We start from the raw sequence: 16680 nt of genomic DNA on the forward strand, positions 1-16680 counted from the left end.
AATAAAATTCACAATATTATGAAAAATTGTGGTTCAATTTTGAAAATCAAGATCAAGAAGGCACAAATCATCAAGTTATAGCTATGACTGCTTCATAATCATAGGTGTGGGCAGTACATATATTTAGTACATCCAGGAATAAATTAATTTTGTCTGTTACAAGTTACATTTTACATACTTCACACATTTTGCAGAAAGAATATGCACAATGTATGGTACAACTTTTGCGTGTTATTATTTTTGTGCTTTTGTCGTTTAAGAAGGTGCTGGTATTTATTTCAGGAGCACGATAATGAAGCAGAAACTGTGATAAGTAGTCTGGCCAATAATTACGATGACGATGAACTGGATATAGGCAAGTCAATCAGCTTTATTTAAATCAAATTTTAATGAAAATCTCACTAATGTTACCAATAATATTCTCTTAGAAACTGCATTGTATTTATGATAATTGATATTTACATGTAAATGTTACATGTATTTTGTTTTCTCTAGCTGTGAAGCTTGTACAGGTGGACAGATACAGAACCAGGTTAAAAGAGCGTGAACGTCGGAAACGAATCGCCAGAGAATATAATCTAATTCAAACTGCAGCATCACTCATCAAACCCAAATCACAAACCCCCAAAAAGCGCACATCTAAAGAAGAAAAGTAAGTGGAGTTATATTAATCACATCTATTGATACGTCTACATACCAAGCTTATATTAATGATTATTTCTATAAAGTTAAAATCTAGAAGTTTCATTTACAGATTTAATAAAGATAAGATAGAAGAAAAGTAATTGCTGTTAAGTTAATTAAGTACTAGCTTATATTGTTCTTTAGTGTTTATGTTTGTTGTCGGAGTAATGCATATGAATGTGTTTTTTTTTTTCATGAAGGGAATTCCAGGAGAAAATGAAAATATTTGCTCAATTCCAGTCCTCATCGGATCATGAACAGTTTCTGGAGAAGTGTCAAGGTGGGAATATTCATCAAGTCTTGAAACTGAGTTTACTACACAAATCAAACTCAGACAAATTTAACTTAAAGTGCAATTCATATACTTGTTGAAATTTAAGTGAAATGAGATTTGTAGTATTGTGTACTTGGTGAATTATTACTGCTTCACTTCATTCATTAGAATTCACAGGCAAGCTGTATCTGTTGTCATTAATTAAAAAAATAATTGTTTTTTCTTATCTATGTGTATATAATATATCTGTTGTCATTAATTAATTAATTAATTATCTTATCAGAGGAGAAGGAGCTGAAGTCCAGAATCACAGAGCTGTGGAAATACAGGGAGAACGGGATCACCAAAATGGATGGTACGTAGCTCGCTCATCAAGTCTCTATTGTACAGTCACAGACTGGTGTAAATAAGCTGAAACACTTATGTTTAAATTATATATACATGGACTGTGTATTACAGTAAAAAAAAAAGATTAAGCATATAAGTTTGGGTCTCTGAGTTGAATTCTTCAAAATGTGTAGAACTTTTGTTTACCATTGCAGAGGTCGATGATTATGAGGATGAATTGTATAAGCGAGAGAAGAAAAAAGAGAATAAGAAAAAATTGGTGAGTTCTGGAATCCTGTAGTTCTATTAAGTCGACAGATTCTTTCTACTGTACAAGTAGGTCTCAGTGATAAGTCACAATTTTGTTAAATTATTAGCTGTTCTAATTTCTTACTTGATAAATTACAATTCTATTTAATTAACTATACAAAGTTTTAAGTGATAAGTGACTGTGATGTTAACATATGAAAAGTGACTGTGATGTAAACATGTGATAACTGTGATGTTAACATGTGAGACCTCTCCCCCTAGGGCAGCTCCTCACCAGTAAAGAGGGTGTCAATGGTCTCAAAAAAAGCCGCAGGCGGTATAGAGTGAGTACTATCTTAACCTCAGTTATTAAGGTTCACTGCGCCTCTGATAAGGGGAAATAATTCTTACTTAAAGTAAAATTTCTATCCAAATGACAATTTTAAAAAATGTCAAATTTTGTACATTGATCAGTGTTTTATATTTGATTCCATTTCATTTACAGAGAAAAATTAGATATACTCATCGACGACGAAGGTAAAGAATTTTAATTTTAAAAGTTGATACCGTAAATCTGGAAATTTTTGCTGTAGATAAATTTTTAGCAAATTTGCGAGTTCATTGCATTCGCAAAAATATTGTAAAGAGGTAGATTCACGTACTCCATAAAATGGCCCTGTCAATATACTAATTAACCGACCAAGTCCTTACGTCCTATTTCGATCATCAACATAAAGTAGAGACTTAGTGCTTTCATTTCCTATAAAAAAAATTCCTCTGAGAGTCCAAGTTTGGAAACTCAGGCGTTGTGAAACTGCAATGTTCTTGATTTTTGAAGAAAATGGGTGAAATTGAGCATCTTCAACTTTTGATAAAAATATGAGCCCACCCTGCGATCCAAAAATTCTTTCATGGATTAGGATCTTCTAAAACAGTTATTTCATTATTTAATTCAACATTTTAGATCAGAGGTTGGGGGCTATGCAAAATATTAAAAAAAACAGCTTAAATTTTTGGTCATTCTTAATGAAATTTTCAAGATTTGAGGAAAATGACGAAATTCATGACGTCATAATACATAGACAAGAGAAAAAATAACGTCATTTTTATTTGATATGAAGTCACCAAGGTTCTAAGTAAAATATAACATATTTTCAACTAAATTTGAGTAGTTCTTATTTTTTCAGAAATTCACAGGGCCAAAAATGGACCAGTGTGAACTTTCTTCTTTCCAATAAGAAAATGTGAACAAAGCAATGTTCATTCGCAAAATTTTGAAACGTAAAATTTGTCAATAGCATTTTGACCCGAATTCGCAAAATAAATTCGGCGTAAAAATTTCCAGATTTATGGTATGTATTAAATAGTATAAACACAGATAGAATTTTCATCTTCTAGAGATTTGGGAAATTATGCACAGAAAAAAGTTTTCCAGTGGTAGAATGAACAAAACATAATCATGAAACTGATATCAATGTTCATTTATGGCTCTTTTATTTCTTTAAAACTTTGAATCTTCAAATAGTTCATGTAATCGCAGTATGATATGAATTAGATATAAATAAATACATTTCATACATACATGTATTTCAGGGTTAAAAGATGAAGGAGAAGAAAATGAGATGAAGGATATGTCCATACTGCCCAGCTATGGCATGCTGTCAGAGAGAGAGAAGAAGGTAAGGATATGTCTATACTCCCCAGCTATGACATGTTGTCAGAGAGAGAGAAGAAGGTAAGGATATGTCCATACTCCCCAGCTATGACATGCTGTCAGAGAGAGAGAAGAAGGTAAGGATATGTCTATACTCCCCAGCTACGGCATGCTGTCAGAGAGAGAGAAAAAGGTAAGGATATGTCCATACTCCCCAGCTATGACATGCTGTCAGAGAGAGAGAAGAAGGTAAGGATATGTCCATACTCCCCAGCTATGACATGCTGTCAGAGGGAGAGAAAAAGGTAAGGATATGTCTATACTCCCCAGCTATGACATGCTGTCAGAGAGAGAAAAGAAGGTAATTACTGTTGTATAGATATTGTGGGTGTTGATATTGTCTGCAGTTGAGATAGCCTCAATAGTAGTGTTGGCAAATCGGACGATTTTGAGTAACCGGTTACTGACTTAATCTTCCGATCGAGTACCCGGTTACTCGTATGTTTTTTTTTATATTGTTTTCGTGTTTATTATTAATCTCACCCTTTTACTTATTGGTAGAAATAAACCACAAATGTAACGTATATGAACATTATATGAATACAAACTAAAAGAAACAAACACACAATATCTTTGAAGAATTTTGATTTTAAATGTGACTTGAAACGGGCAGTCTGTTTATTTTTGAGAAAATAATTTTATCAAAACATGAGGGCAAACGATTTTGCAACTTGATGATAACATTTCGTGTCATGGAGAAAATGCGTTCTGGTCGTACTGAACTAGCGGGAATTGCTAAGAATCATCGAGCGAGAATGGATATAGCCGTGTTTATTTTTTCCGAAATATGTTTCAATCTAAGGTGATTTAGAATATGTGTAGTTCCACCCCTATACGACAACTTTGATTCACAATAATTTGCATCTTACAGATTTTGAGTCAGTCGCTCTTTAACAATATTTCCAAGCTTTAGATGTTTGTAGCGGCATTTTGTTAAAGCATGACCCTCTGACTAACACAGGTCTAAATGGGGTAATTATAACGCAGGTCTTCAAAATGTGTACCCTCTGGCAATTAAAGTCATCAATTAAACTAATCAAAACAAATCGATCCAATTAGTGAACCTCTAGAGCAAGCCTAACGGTAATTAAATTAGGGAAATGTGTCAATATACATTTACAAATAACTTAAAAATTATTTTTTACGTATTTACTATGAAAAATGTATTTTTATCCGTGTAACAGAGTAGCAGTTTTATTAACCGATATTCGCATAACCGGGTACTCGTTGCCAACACTACTCAATAGAGTATGTATTGTCAAATGCTTTTGACTTAAATATAGACAACCTCAATAGAGTATTTTTAGGTAAACTGCAATATAGAACAATTAAGAATTTAAACTTTTTGCAGTAGCTTTAATTTTGTGAAATTTTACTGCATGTAGTGTATAATGTTAAAAACACACTTACTTGAAAGGCTCTTAATTTTAAATCTTTGATTTTTTTGTAGCTCTGCAATTCCATTGGGATGACCCCAGCAAACTATATGACCATCAAAACTTGTATAATCAAGGTGAGATTAACACTTAAAAGGAAGACATTGTCAAAATTCCAAGAGGTGCCAGTAGATATGTATAATTGATATTTCCAGTCAAAAATCATAAACAGCGGATTCCTAGAAAAGTATTTGATAATATCCAGAGAATAATGTAAGTTCTTATGTTATCAAAAGTTAAGATGATGATGAAACATGCTTTGAATCTGAACAAAATATTTGTAGGACTACCTACAGCGTCGGCAGGGTATCCCAGTCAAGATCCGCTATCCTAGCGGGCTGGACAAGACCCACCGACGGAAAATCATGAGCTTCCTGACGGACAACGGCTGGATCATGGCTGTCTGAAGGAGGTGAAAAGGGAGGGGTAAACAGAGAAGGGGCCAGTGGGAAGAGGCTGGTCTTCACGGAGCAGGGAATTACAGGAGAGAGGGACCATGTGATGTAAGGCGGGGCTGTGAGAGGCTGAGGAAGTGGGGGCACCACACCTGCTGACAGACAAAGTGATTGAAGGATGAGAGAATGGATTTCTTAGTAAAGGAAAGGATTTGCAATAATTTAAAAAAATGTACAAAACTGGTTATGCTTATGTTGAACAGAGAGCACTAGAAACGTTTATGTTTTGTGGTTTGTTAAAGCATTGTCTTTAGTTTTGGTTTTTGAGGTAAAAATGCAACTAGAAGTTGTAAAAAATAGTTATTAAAGGTGATGAGAGATATTGATGTACACACTTGTACATGTATGCACTGCCATGGAACACTCAAAGTTCTTTGTACATAGATATTACCGCCTGTTTTCTTCTAATCATTTTTTCCGTCCAGGAAACTTGATGTTAATTTTTTGCTTCTTAATGTTTATATTCTGTGTTAGGCACTCAGAAATTCCATTTATTACTGTACATGAATTTTGTAAGGAGGATAAAGAGTCATGTTTTGGCAACTTCAATAGTGACTTACGGTTCATATAATTTAAATTCATTATTTAAGAATGAATTCCCGTAGAATTGATAGAACAAATGAAAGTGCAGATTCATTTCAATTTTCTCCAAAGGTGTCAAGTTCTAAACACTCAAACTATTGTACATCCAGTATTCATATTTCATATTAACATGATTAATCATTGAATCATTAATTAAGGTCTGAGTTCACTGTTAGTACTCTAAGGTGAGATTGTGTCAATGTTTTATTATTGTACGACTCGTACAGATTTTTATCTTTGTATAAAAGGTTTTACATGGTGTGTGTTTTTTTTATTAGTTAATTGTGTAATTTATTTTGTATGGAATTGTATGATTGATTGATTGATATAAAATTTTGTGAGGTTTCACCAGGAAGTCTGGAATTTCATCTAATGAGATTTATTTCTGTTCATAATGAACGTAAGCTTTAATTTAACTATTAAAAATACAAAAGAAATTCTGTTGTGTTTTTAATGCATTTTGGAACAGCATTTTTGCAAATAAATGGTGATGGGTCATGAAGTACACTGTTGGATGAATTCTAAGAAACAGAAAGCAGAAATACAGACACAAACATGACAAAACTTGACAGTGATTAATTTTTGAAGAGAATTCTAGTACATGAATGTGTTTTATACTAGTCATCAAGTATTTCTCAGATTACTGGACCTGGCTTGTTATTACTGAATCTTGATTTCCCGGAACCTTCATGTGTGCATTTTCCATTTAGAAATTTAGTTTTTAGGAGCTTTACCAGGGAACTTGACAAATCTTTATGAGCGTTTGTCAGGAATTGGAATTGAAGCTGAAGGTGCAAAGTAACTCTATTTCAATGTTACCGTTAATGTCAAAGGACAGGCTATTAGCGTTGACACAGGACTTGGCTTTTGGATCCATTATGTTATTTCATGTTCAAAGTAATCATGCATTCCTCTGCATGAACACAGTGTTTTCCACTGTCCTACATTAGCCAGGTATATAGAACATATTATTGTCATACAAAAATTATTATAGAGCACCAAGTATAGTAATCTCAGCGAGATGTCGTAGGGACTAAAATATCTGGTCGGACGTCCACTAAATCCCTAATAACTTTATATGGCACCTGTCTGAGATGTCGTAGTGGACGTCCGACCAAATATTTTAGTCCCTACGACATCTCGCTGAGATTACGAGTATAGCTTTTTATTAATTATTAATACTATTTAAATTTAGAAGTCCGTTTGCACAGGGCCAGTGTATAATCACCAGGTTTGATGGAACGCTGTAGATGTAGACAGCTGAAGAATGGAAATTAGTCGGTCATAGTTTACAGACTAGTAGAATATCAAAATATGAATTAAAGCAACTTTCTAAAAGGAATATTACATTCAGATATGTCTGCTATTCTAATTAAAATGTAACTGAATCTGGAAACTTAGCAAATATAAGTCAAAGGGTGGCTAATTATACAAAACTTTTAAAGCACTTATACAACCGTTATAGAATCTATCCGGAATTACGTAGGATTTTCGGAAATATCTTACTTTTACACAGACCGGAAATACGTTCTGGAGTGGAGTGACCGTCTGATTTGTCAACAATGAGACCCAGATAACAAATTCTAGAATGTGATTTCTTACTAATCGTAAATTAGATACTAAAAACAATGTCTGTAGTTGATAGGATAGTTTAAAAAGTGCAATGAACATAAGTTATGACGCTTGAACCGGCGTCCATCGGCTCACATCGTCACGGACTGGCGACCCCTTGGAAAAACTGTCAATACTGCTCTCTTCATTTTAAGTCCCCGCGGGAATTTTCTCGGCACTTGAGGGAATCCCACTGTTCTAAGGAGGGGGGATCTTACGTGTGTAGGTATGGGCCTAACAATATATGCCCCTCGCTGCCTCTGGAAGGTGTCAGTGACATGGATTATGAAAACCACATAGCACGGGACCATGTCCAGGCCTCGGGGAGAAAGAGATCGGGTCAGTATTGGTCAATGTCAGGGAGAAAGAGATCGGGTCAGTATTGGTCACTGTCAGGGAGAAAGAGATCGGGTCAGTATAAGTCGATGTCAGGGAGAAAGAGATCGGGTCAGTATTGGTCACTGTCAGGGAGAAAGAGATCGGGTCAGTATTGGTCAATGTCAGGGAGAAAGAGATCGGGTCAGTATTGGTCAATGTCAGGGAGAAAGAGATCGGGTCAGTATCGGTCAATGTCAGGGAGAAAGAGATCGGGTCAGTATTAATCAGTATCAGGGAGAAAGAGATCGGGTCAGTATTGGTCACTGTCAGGGAGAAAGAGATCGGGTCAGTATAAGTCGATGTCAGGGAGAAAGAGATCGGGTCAGTATTGGTCACTGTCAGGGAGAAAGAGATCGGGTCAGTATTGGTCACTGTCAGGGAGAAAGAGATCGGGTCAGTATTGGTCAATGTCATGGAGAAAGAGACCGGATCAGTATAAGTCGATGTCAGATGAGCTTGATTAGGCTGTTATGTAGAAATCTAATCGGTAAATAAATGATGCTGCTTCCATTTAAAGCTCAACATAACAATTGTTCTGTTGTCGATGCAAGATGTAATGTTGTATGAATGCTAAAAATGGAAACTTTATTGTGAAAGGATTATAATTATATGAGTTGGGTTATATTTCATATCATCTAAATTTAAGAACGGTAAAGAATTGCATGACAAATGCACAGGAATAGACTGAATCTGATTGAATATCGTTTCAAACGCAGGTTTTGTATTTAATTTTGTAGAGACCCAGGAGGACCAGTGTTTTGTTGTGTCGCCTCCAGGGACAATTCCGTCAGTCGTGCACGACCAGCACAGATGGACGGTGTTTGATTCCAAGGTCAACCTACCTGCGGCCCTGAATGACCCCCTCAGGGTCAAGAGAGAGACCGACTTCTTCACCAAAACCTGGGGCCAGGAATTCTATGAAAAGATGTATGTCCCAGAGTCCAGATATCTTCCAGAAATTGACAGGAGATTTTTTGAAAAATATAAGCATAGAATTTCAAAGGTAGGGAAATTTGTTTGGTTTTCTTCTCCCGCCTGACTTTAAATGGCATACACAAAATTTTTTTTAACCTCATGGAAGCAATTATTTCTATTATGCACTCTGGAAAAATAGATTTTTAAAAAATTATGCATCATTGATCATGTTGATGTTGAAATTTTCTGAGAAACAAAATTTTCTCACCTTATCATGCTTACCAATCCAATTTTGAATCAGGAGAGGGCAAAGTAAGGCCTTTCATAGCTTTATTTTACACAGCTGCATACATCATGTACATGGAAGTAAACAATTTACCGGCAGTTTTTATTTGCAGAGATATAGAAGGTATGCTAGATATAAACATCAGATTGACCAAGAAGCCCCAGGGGGAGAATCATTTCTTCAACAAATGGGTGAGTAAGAGTTGCTAAAAATTTTTAACAAACCGAAAAATTTATTTCTTCAACAATTGAGTGATTTTATAATTTCTTCAACAAATTGGCAAGTTTAGCATTTCTTCAACAATTGGATGAATTTAGGATTTCACACACACACAAAAAAAGGCGAGTTTATAATTTCATTTTTATATCATACACTTAACATATTAAGCTCATCTAAGTCAAAGATCAGTTTTATTTTTCTTATCAAAGTTTATTTTTCTAATCATCTGTTAAAATAGCTGTCCATACATGTATCTGTCTTATAACATTTCAGTGGTTTTCTTTTGTGTATTGTGATGTTAATTAAGGAATGAAGCTTATTTCAACTTATGTTATCCGATATATAACATAACTTGGGGCAGTTTACGCGAAGCGGTTTATAAGAAAGCGTAAACTGTCCCAAGTTTTGTTATATCAGATTACATAAGTTGAAATTAGCTTCATTCCTTATAATTTAATTTCAGTGTAGATAATGAGACAATATTTCCTCCAAAAAAAGGCTTCAAAGTGTGCATTATTTTAAAAGTAACGTCAAGCGGAGTGATACGTTTTTGACGTAACTCATTGTGACGTATGCAAGTTATGTTATACAAAATGTTATATGTTCCTCTGAATGATTCAGCCAATGAAATTGCTTGGTACAAGTGAAATTAAATTATTTTGGTGTAATAGATGTACATATCTGAATATACATATGTATTTGAATTATTTTTTTCTTGCAGAAAAAAACAGAGCAGAACTCCAACAATTACCAAAGGTAAATCATTAAACTTGTAAATGATGTTGTAATTCATATACATGTATTACTTTACTGTAAACTTGATTAGTGTTGTATACCACCACTGTAAATAAGAAATACAAGATTTCATATACTTAATACACAGCATCTCTCAATCTATGGCAAACTTTTACTTTAATTTTTGTAGCATCACAAAAAGAGTTGTCAAACATATTCAAAGCATGTTTTGGTCGCTGTATATTGCGGCTGGCCATCAGTATAGATGTTGTATTTTATTGTTATTTTGTGTTTTGTAGTTGTTCATGCTGTCTAACTTTGACCTGTTTTGATGTGTTTAATATTTTGTTGTTCTGTCATGTTTTGTAATTGTTCATTCTGTCAAAATTTGACCTTTATTGATGTATTTGATATTTCATTGTTCCATCGTGTATTGTAGTTAATTAGTTGTTCATGTTGTGGAACTTTGACCTGTATTGATGTATTTACTGTTAAATTGTTCGGTCATATTTTGTAGTTGTTCATGCTGTCAAACTTTGACCTGTATTGATGTATTTACCGGTACTATTTATAATTGTTCTGTCATGTTTTGTAGTTGTTCATGCTGTCGAACTTTGACCTGGAGAATTCGGACACATTCAATGCTGTGTTTCCGTGGTCACAAGTAGAGGAGTGCAAGAAAAATGGAGGATCATCCCAGTCCTCCAAACTTCTACAAGAGAAGGTAAAACAAACAAACAGTGCTCTTAAACATGTTAAGCTGTACAGCAATATTGTGTCAAGTTATAGATTCTTCAATCTATAGTTGTCAATTCACCTTTACAGCAAATTACATGCTTCGATTCCTTTTATGTATAAAAATCAAGAAGTCTGTTTGAATTCCATTGAAATAAACAACATTGGTAAATAATAAATGTGTATTTTTTAGACACGTTTTCTGAAAAAACATAAAATAAATTGTGTATTCTTTTGAATAAGAATCTCTTATATTCTCCCTTTGATTTGTTAATCATGTTAATCATGGTAAGTTGTTAGATTGTTTTTTATGGTAAAGCTATCTTTTTTCTCCAGTTGAGCCATTACTTGGATGTGGTGGAGGTACACATCGCTAAACAGATTTCTACCAAGTCTGACACCTTCTTCCAGGCCGTGTCGTCCCACGACGTTCTACAGGAAAACATGCTGAAGACCTGTCAGACCATCAAACAACTGAGGTACAGGCAAAATGGACATTCCTATTTAGAAGCCTATATTTTATCTTGAATGGAAGAATATACATTTTAATACATCATCAATTTAAAAATAACAAAACCATTAAAAAAAAGTTTTCAGTACATTTTGATTAAGATCTTTATAGACAGTGCTGACAATCCAGTCTGTTTAGAAAGTTCTATAATTTGGTTTCTGACTGTCAGAGCTCTAAGATTTTGACTGTCAGAGCTCTAAGAATATGGTTTTTGTCCTTCAATTTCTACTAGGGATAAGATCCACAGCATTGATGAACTCTTGACCCAGGGGTCATTAAAGATAATGAAGCTGTCCCAGACCAGGGCAAACTATGTCAAACTTCATGATAAGGTCAGTATTGACAGAGTCAAGGGTCAACAAAACATGTACCAGTGGTACAGATTTGTAAATAGTAAACAAAAAGACTGTTTTCAAACATAGTTTTGGCAGATGTGACTGGTTGGCAGGGGGATGCTCAGTCCTCCACAGCACCTGATCCCATCTCTAATGTTTTGGTGGGGCCTTGTTTGCCTTGCCCCTATTTTGTATTGTTTAATGGACTTTTGAGCTGTGAATCCTGTTCGTTATGTCCATATATTTCATAGTCCTTATTGAGATTAAGTTGTATCACTGAGTCTTTATTCAAGTCCATTCATTATTTGTATACTTCAGCTGAAGTTGATGTCTACGGTCCACCAAACACAGCCAACCATTCAGCTGTTACTGTCCACTCAGGAGTTTGTAGGGGCACTAGATCTCATCTCTACCACCCAGGAAGTCCTGACTCAGGAACTGGCCGGGGTCCACAGCTTCAGGTATATCATACTATATACACACTGAAGTTGTGAAAATGTCAAATGAAATGCAGAGGCCCTTTTAACAAAGGCAGAATTTGTCACTAGGAATACTATACCAGTTTCATTTGAATTTCCATCAGTTATCAATGTACATGTACAACTTCCATAAAAATAATTCTTTTTTGTATATTAAACTACAGTACAACTTTGATATATAAATGAAATTACTCTGATGAAAACATTTATTGTTTAAACTATTTTACGGTAACCATGTTTAAGTGATGCACAAAGTTTTTATACTGCAAAAAGACATGAAAAATTTATTAAATTTGAACTTAGACATATTCTTACTTGAGTCCCTGACATATATAATTTATATTTATGATTGTAGACACTTAAGTTCCCAGCTGGCAGAACTGGAGAATATCATTGAGAAAATGTTACAGGAGGACTTTGCTAAGTGTGTGTCCGCGGACCTCAATCGTCCTGTCACAGACAAAGAACCTTTGCTGGAAGAGGTAGGTCCAGGTCAAAGTAAATCTGTAAGGCAAAAAAATATCATCTTTAGTTTCTCAGACCAAAAACTTATAATGTGATGGGCTGGTGGATTTTTTTTTTCAAATGATAGTGAACAACCAAATCTGACTTTTTTGTCTCTTATATTATTTGATTCTAAATAAACATTTAAATAATGTTTTTGAAAATGTTAATTAAAAGTTAAATGATGAAGTGGGAAACATAAAATCTAAAATGCTTTTCAAAGATATTATCAATGTGACAGTGTTTGACCTAGTGTAGGGTCGCATGAGAAACTCAAGATATTTTTCTTCCTAAATAAGGATCTTTTATATCATAATTTTACTAATTGATGCTCCCCTGAACACATGATTTTTTTAAGTGCATAGACGTGTATCAAATTATACTGATTAGATACTAGTTCTTTATCTCAGTCTTTAACTGAACTTCATTTTATTGTGAGGCTAGGAAAAATTTGTATGTATATATTTTATAATAAATGATATGAAATGAATGATTATATCAATACTGCATCATAGTCATGCAATTATCTTGGATTTTTCAGGAGAAGATTGTCTCCCTTGTGTTTGGAATGCTCAGGAAAAGTCGCTTTAATTTTGTCAATGTATATAGAGAGGAGGCTTTTACAGCATTCAAGGCTATAGTTAAACAGGTTAGTATATAGGGGTCAAGGCCATTGGTAAACAGATTAGTACAGAGGGGTCAAGGGCATTGTTAAACAGGTCAGTACAGCAGGGATAAGGCCATTGTTAAACAGGTTAGTACAGCAGGGTCAAGGGGCTTGTTAAACAGGTCAGTACAAATGGGTCAAGGCATTGTTAAACATGTCAGTGCAGAGGGGTCAAGGCCATTGGTAAACAATTTAGTACAGCAGGGTCAAGGCCATAGTCAAACAGGTCAGTACAGCAGGGTCAAGGTCTTTGTTAAACAGGTTAGTACAGCAGGGTCAAGGCCAGTGTTATTCATGTCAATACAGAGGGCCTGAGTTACACATATTAGTGCAAAAAGGTCAAGGTCATTGTTTAACAGGAAAGTACAGAAAGGTCAAGATCATTATCTATCCATTGCAGAATGGTAATCATGAAAGCAGGTATAAGTTTTATATATCAAGAAGATAAAAACAAAGCTAGATTAAGGAATATTATAGTCAATCATTATAAGGCAAATGTTTGACCAATGTACCTTTCACAGAGCACAGTGTTTAAGACAGTATATATAGTGTAGCTTAATTATGCCATGTGATTATCAGGGAAAAAAAACAGTGGTGTTTCTATTTACAGACTGTGGTAGAGGCCGTGTCAGAAGCTGAGAATGTTGACACAGAGGATGAAAACATCACCAGGTATAGTATCTGTTGTATATAACCTGGATATAAAGGGGTCACTGATCTCAAAATCACCAGGTATAGTATCTGTTGTATTTAAAGGATTCACTGGTCTCTAAATCACCAGGTAGAATATCTGTTGTATATAAAGGGGTCACTGATCTCAAAATCACCAGGTATAGTATCTGTTGTATATAAAGGGGTCACTGGTCTCTAAATCACCAGGTATAGTATCTGTTGTATCTAAAGGGGTCACTGATCTCTAAATCACCAGGTATAGTATCTGTTGTATATAAAGGGGTCACTGCTCTCTAAATCACCAGGTATGGTGTCTGTTGTATATAAAGGGGTGACTGATCTCTAAATCACCAGGTATAGTATCTGTTGTATATAAAGGGGTGACTGATCTCTAAATCACCAGGTATAGTATCTGTTGTATATAAAGGGGTCACTGGTCTCTAAATCACCAGGTATAGTATCTGTTGTATATAAAGGGGTCACTGGTCTCTAAATCACCAGGTATAGTGTCTGTTGTATATAAAGGGGTCACTGGTCTCTAAATCACCAGGTATAGTATCTGTTGTATATAAAGGAGTCACTGATCTCTAAATCACCAGGTATAGTATCTGTTGTATATAAAGGGGTCACTGGTCTCTAAATCACCAGGTATGGTGTCTGTTGTATATAAAGGGGTCCTTGATCTCTAAATCACCAGGTATAGTATCTGTTGTATATAAAGGAGTCACTGATCTCTAAATCACCAGGTATAGTATCTGTTGTATATAAAGGGGTCACTGGTCTCTAAATCACCAGGTATAGTGTCTGTTGTATATAAAGGGGTCACTGGTCTCTAAATCACCAGGTATAGTATCGGTTGTATATAAAGGGGTCACTGGTCTCTAAATCACCAGGTATAGTATCTGTTGTATATAAAGGGGTCACTGGTCTCTAAATCACCAGGTATAGTATCTGTTGTATATAAAGGGGTCACTGCTCTCTAAATCACCAGGTATAGTATCTGTTGTATATAAAGGGGTCACTGCTCTCTAAATCACCAGGTATAGTGTCTGTTGTATATAAAGGGGTCACTGGTCTCTAAATCACCAGGTTTAGTGTCTGTTGTATATAAAGGGGTCACTGGTCTCCAAATCACCAGGTATGGTGTCTGTTGTATATAAAGGGGTCACTGATCTCTAAATCACCAGGTATAGTGTCTGTTGTATATAAAGGGGTCACTGGTCTCTAAATCACCAGGTTTAGTGTCTGTTGTATATAAAGGAGTCACTGATCTCTAAATCACCAGGTATAGTATCTGTTGTATATAAAGGGGTCACTGATCTCTAAATCACCAGGTATAGTGTCTGTTGTATATAAAGGGGTTACTGGTCTCTAAATCACCAGGTATGGTGTCTGTTGTATATAAAGGGGTCCTTGATCTCTAAATCACCAGGTATAGTATCTGTTGTATATAAAGGAGTCACTGATCTCTAAATCACCAGGTATAGTATCTGTTGTATATAAAGGGGTCACTGGTCTCTAAATCACCAGGTATAGTGTCTGTTGTATATAAAGGGGTCACTGGTCTCTAAATCACCAGGTATAGTATCGGTTGTATATAAAGGGGTCACTGGTCTCTAAATCACCAGGTATAGTATCTGTTGTATATAAAGGGGTCACTGGTCTCTAAATCACCAGGTATAGTATCTGTTGTATATAAAGGGGTCACTGCTCTCTAAATCACCAGGTATAGTATCTGTTGTATATAAAGGGGTCACTGCTCTCTAAATCACCAGGTATAGTGTCTGTTGTATATAAAGGGGTCACTGGTCTCTAAATCACCAGGTTTAGTGTCTGTTGTATATAAAGGGGTCACTGGTCTCCAAATCACCAGGTATGGTGTCTGTTGTATATAAAGGGGTCACTGATCTCTAAATCACCAGGTATAGTGTCTGTTGTATATAAAGGGGTCACTGGTCTCTAAATCACCAGGTTTAGTGTCTGTTGTATATAAAGGAGTCACTGATCTCTAAATCACCAGGTATAGTATCTGTTGTATATAAAGGGGTCACTGATCTCTAAATCACCAGGTATAGTGTCTGTTGTATATAAAGGGGTCACTGGTCTCTAATCCTCCACAGAAATACAGTGAAACATAGTTACAACATAATGCATAAAGCAAACACTAGGTATATATGTCTTAAAAAGATTTACTGGTCTGTAATCCTCCTCAGAAATATAGTTAAACATTGATAAAGCAGACCATCATAAGGAAAATTAATGTGTTTATAAAAGTCATGCTTTGTCAACAAGAAATACATGATTGTATACAGCTGTACATGCTGGATATGATACAAATATTGGCATAATATATCAGCTTACACATTCATGATTTATGGTATACATCAAAATACAGGAATTTAATTTATTTTTCTGCAAATGTTTATTAGATCATTAAAATGAATTTAATTTAATATGTTTTATTGGTTACCTTGTTATAACTTTGTTCTGCAGCCTGGCCGATCAGATGAGGATGCTGAATTACTCTCAATGGATGGAATTGATCAAACAAATCTTCTCTAATTTATTGGTGCATCTCAACAGAGCAAAGGTAATGGGAATTAAATCATAATCAGAAATCAAATAAATAATGAAAAAATGGGACATTGCATTTGATAGAAGTTCAGTAAAAATAGGTTTTGCCTGTGTTTTGCATGAAAGCACTTAACATTTATTGTTCATGCTGCATTGCATCTTAGGAACAAATAAATGTTGGAGGAAAGTGAATTTCCCCTTCAAAAATTCAAGTTCAATCTCTTCAATATTGTGAAGAAAATATGAGATTTTATAAATAGTAAAATGTAGATAAACCCTGATTTCTAAAAATTGATTTCTTTGATTTTTTTGAAGCCTTACTCCCTACACAGTTTTAG

The 16680-nt window shown here is 34.9% G+C and overlaps 2 protein-coding genes across 2 annotated transcripts; both read left to right on the forward strand.

Annotated features, from left to right (window-relative positions):
* Positions 1–282: 282 nt before the first annotated feature.
* LOC134246883 (transcriptional adapter 2-beta-like) lies at positions 283–6156 on the forward strand (the record flags this gene model as incomplete). Its single annotated transcript, XM_062729230.1, has 11 exons — positions 283–355; positions 496–652; positions 885–964; positions 1242–1313; positions 1501–1565; positions 1817–1878; positions 2040–2071; positions 3128–3269; positions 3480–3549; positions 4699–4761; positions 4969–6156. Coding segments are annotated over 11 exons (939 nt in total), but the record flags the coding sequence as incomplete, so codon positions are not given.
* Positions 6157–7211: 1055 nt separating this feature from the next.
* On the forward strand, positions 7212–16358 carry LOC134246892 (vacuolar protein sorting-associated protein 54-like; the record flags this gene model as incomplete). Its single annotated transcript, XM_062729242.1, has 12 exons — positions 7212–7671; positions 8448–8713; positions 9024–9102; positions 9852–9886; positions 10461–10589; positions 10937–11079; positions 11344–11443; positions 11765–11907; positions 12281–12407; positions 12971–13078; positions 13707–13768; positions 16262–16358. Coding segments are annotated over exons 1-12 (1563 nt in total), but the record flags the coding sequence as incomplete, so codon positions are not given.
* Positions 16359–16680: the final 322 nt, after the last annotated feature.

This window comes from Saccostrea cucullata, unplaced genomic scaffold (assembly GCF_032062105.1).
Source record: "Saccostrea cucullata isolate Sc308-1 unplaced genomic scaffold, CSIRO_AGI_Scuc_v1 ctg13626, whole genome shotgun sequence".
Taxonomy (NCBI): Eukaryota; Metazoa; Mollusca; class Bivalvia; order Ostreida; family Ostreidae; genus Saccostrea; species Saccostrea cuccullata.